This window comes from Tenrec ecaudatus, chromosome 4 (assembly GCF_050624435.1).
Source record: "Tenrec ecaudatus isolate mTenEca1 chromosome 4, mTenEca1.hap1, whole genome shotgun sequence".
Taxonomy (NCBI): domain Eukaryota; kingdom Metazoa; phylum Chordata; class Mammalia; order Afrosoricida; family Tenrecidae; genus Tenrec; species Tenrec ecaudatus.
Window position 1 is genome coordinate 64,233,395 of NC_134533.1, and position 3,941 is coordinate 64,237,335.

At 39.0% G+C, this 3,941-nt stretch overlaps 1 protein-coding gene across 1 annotated transcript; it reads left to right on the plus strand.

Annotated features, from left to right (window-relative positions):
* Window positions 1-2,267: 2,267 nt before the first annotated feature.
* On the plus strand, window positions 2,268-2,888 carry LOC142445847 (olfactory receptor 2D3-like). The gene has a single exon (XM_075547725.1). It carries the CDS (start codon window positions 2,268-2,270, stop codon window positions 2,886-2,888), a length of 621 nt encoding a protein of 206 aa, XP_075403840.1.
* The last annotated feature ends 1,053 nt before the right edge of the window (window positions 2,889-3,941 follow it).

Here is a 3,941-nt window from a genome sequence, read left to right on the forward strand (position 1 = left end):
TCCCTTTAAGCCCACACGATTGGAATGTTCATCTCTGGAGCTGGGGACCAACAGTTGGTGACAGTTGGTGACCTGCCTTGCTGTTACTGCCTGGGTATATATAGCTCAGCTCTCTCTATAAGGGACTGGCAACTGGCGGCTCTCAAGTCTTAAACTACTGCTAGTGTCTCACTGCTTTATAATTTAACTGTTAATTTCTTGTATTATCTATCTGTATATAATTTAACGGTTCATTTCTTGTATTATATATCTATCTTTATAAATATATAATTAGTAGCAATCTGGTTTTGTCTCCTAGAGAACCCTGTCCAACACACTATATTTTACGGTTTCTAGGTTTATTTTATTTTGTCATTTTGTTCTTTTGTTATTTCCCTGAATTCTCTAAAGTATTTCTAATTGGGTAGAGATTTGTTTTTATGCTAATGTTTTATTTATCCATTGATTAAAAGTTTGTTGTTTCTTTTATATAAAGTTGGAAACTTTTATAACATATTAGATATTGATAGTATCTATCAAAAAGAGCCCTAGGAGCACAGTAGGATAAGCATTAGGCTGCTAACCAAGAGGTTGATTGATAGTCAACCCCACGCGAACCCACCAGCTGTCCAGTGGAAGAAGGATAATGAAGCCATCTTCAGGGAAGATGTGCAGCCTCAGAAACGCAGAGGAGCAGCGCTACTCTGTCTAATAGGGTTACTCTGCATTGGGATGGAGTTGAAAGTAGTTGTTTTGCTTAATTTGAAGTAAAGATATGCCTACATTTATGTCCCAACCTTGGATAAAGTCTGTAACTAGCCATTTACTGCTTGGAAATTATCTTACAGATAAGATGACACAAATGAAAATCTGTGTTTACAAAATGTTGGGTTTTTAACACAGATTAAACTTTCAAGGAAAAATTGTCCTAGCCAGGCCTTTATTCACAGTTAAACTTTATGTATTTAATATATAATATGTACTATATCTTAATATATAATAGATATTAATATGTCAGGTTGATGGGATATCCCCTGGATAATGAGTATAAAAGAAAAGTAATGCTATATTTGCATAGTAGAATGCCTCTTTGTCTGAGAAATATATGTGTCAGACCCAAGACATAACATTCAGAGAATATTATGTTTATGAAAAGTAGAAAAATGGCATTCAAGTGGTCTGTCAAATAGCTATTTGAATTTACTTTCTTAACCAACTAAATTCTCCTTTCTTTAACATTTTATGTCACCAAAGGTAGTCTTAGATTAAATAAATCTTGTTTTTTGAACTTATGATCTTTGTGGTTATAGACATTATCATGGGCATTGACAAATACTATATGAAAATAACCAATAAAATCTTTGACTAAAGAATAGCAAATACAATACACACACATGCATGCGTGCGCGCGCTCGCACACACACACACACACACACACACACAAAACCACCACTCGTTGTCATCAAGTCGATTCCAACTCCCAGTGACCCTGTAGGACGGTCTTGAACTACCTCTGGGGATTTCCAAAACTATAACTCTGTAGGAAAAAGAAAGCCTTATTCGTCTTCACTGGAGAAATGCTGGTAGGATGGTGGTTTTGAACTGCTGACCTTGCAGCATAACCACTATACCACCAGGCACCAGGACTCCTAATGCTTATGCACAGATTACTGTAATAGAGGCTCAGGCTCTCTCTAGTGAACTAGAAGAACACCATGTTTACTTCTACCATCGAGGAAGATTATTAGGCTTTTAAGAGCGTATTCATTCTGACGGTTAGCATTCTCCTAAGCAACTTAAGAGTTTTTATAATTGCATGATGAAAAACAAAGAGAAGTGCCAAGTTATTTGAAGTTACAGTCTTGGAAACCCACAAGGTCATTTCTACCATGTTGAAGTGGTTAGATAAATTTATGTCAACTTGAAGATATATATATATATATATATATATATATGTGTGTGTGTGTATGTGTGTGTGTGTGTGTGTGTGTGTGTGTGTGTGTGTGTGTGTGTGTGTGTAGGGATAGTATCCAACCTGTCAATCAGGTCACATCCTGATAGTGTCTCCTTGTGGGCATGGCCTTCTCAGAAGGAGGACCCAAAAAATCTCTCCCTCTCTCTGCCGTCACCTCCCAGCTTTTCAGTTCCTGCTGCCACCCCTCCTGAGAGCTACTGGAACCCTGCCATACTTCCACCAACCGTGGATCCACATTCCTGCACACACCGGCCTGTGAGTGTCCTGCACTCTACATCATTTCATGTGGCTCAGTGATTCTGGAGAGGGCCTTATGGATTATAGCATATTTATGGACTTGAGTTGGAATGAGTGGGGTGTGTTCTTGACATATGAGTATGTGGCTGTCTGCAAGCCCCTACACTACTCCACCATCATGACTCAATGGGTCTGTGTCCAGCTGGCCATCGGGTCCTGGGCCAGTGGGGCATTGGTGTCCCTGGTGGACACCACATTCACATTGCGTCTACCCTACAAGGGAAACAATATCATTAACCATTTCTTTTGTGAACCTCCTGCCCTCCTGAAGCTGGCTTCGGCAGACACCTACAGCACAGAAATGGCCATCTTTGCCATGGGAGTGGTGATCCTGCTAGCTCCTGTGTCCCTCATCCTTGTCTCCTACTGGAATATCATCTCCACTGTGATCCAGATGCAGTCTGGCGAGGGAAGGCTCAAGGCTTTCTCAACCTGTGGCTCCCATCTCGTTGTGGTGGTGCTCTTCTATGGCTCAGCAATCTTTGCCTACATGAAGCCAAACTCCAAAAAAATGAGTGAAGGAGATAAAGTGATCTCTGTGTTCTACTTGGTCATCACGTCTATGATGAACCCCTTCATTTATAGTCTGAGGAACAAGGATGTCAAAGGGGCTCTCAGAAAAATTGCTGCAAAATAGCTTTTGGAGAGGTAATTTTTTCTGATTCTTACCCCATGCCTTCATTTACAATTCCTCCCCCTCTTTTCCCATCTTCCTTCTCACATAAATTCAATAAATTGCCTATTCAAAGCTATACAGTTTCATTAGGGGATAATCAGGGGGAAGAAAATATAGATGACCAAAATACATTCCCTACTCCCCAAACCTGTACAAGTTAATAAAGTAATTTAAGATTGTCACCAAAAAATGCTCCCTGAGGATAGGAAGAAATAAACAACACCATCCACAAGAAATATCACAAATAAGCGAGTGGATTTCTGGAAAGGAATATTTTCTCTATTCTTGCTTTGATTCGCCAAATGTCTTTTGAACACTTACTGTGGACCACAGGCACATTTTTTAATAACTGGTGTTATTGACACAAAATATTAAGTCTTCAAGATGACTTATTTCTAACATCACATTAAATTGGAAATTTAACCATTTCTGAAATTTAAGAGATCACATAAAAGTACAATAAATATAACATTGATAGAATATATGAGAAATAGATGTAAGTACTCTTGATGGTTCAGTGGTTAAAGCACTCAGCTGTGAATCAAATAGGCTAGGGGTTGAACCACCAGCTGCTTCATGGAAGAAAGACAGGGCAGTCTACTGTATAGTTACAGCCTTGAAAACTCTATGAGGCAGTTCTACTACGTCCAGCTGGGTTGTTATGAATCAGAATCTACTCAATGGCAGTGTGCGTGGTAAGCTACAAGAAAGAAAGTAATTAAAATGGTCTAAATTGAGAAATTCTTTGAATTCAATGCTAAATAATTTACCCAGAATGTATTTCTGAAAATGTTGAAGATTGGCAGAATTTGTGGGCTAGTGGTGGAAATGAGGACAAAGCTAAGTAAAGGAAGTCTTGGACATTGTTTATGCCTCCATGAGGCAGTTGAACATTTAAGAAAGACTTTCATTCTGTATAACATGATCTGAAAAAGTTCCTGGCTTGTTCATTGAGATTCAACCTGGGAAAGGATAATCAGTCCCAGAAATGCCCATTTGAAACAAGCCCAAGTG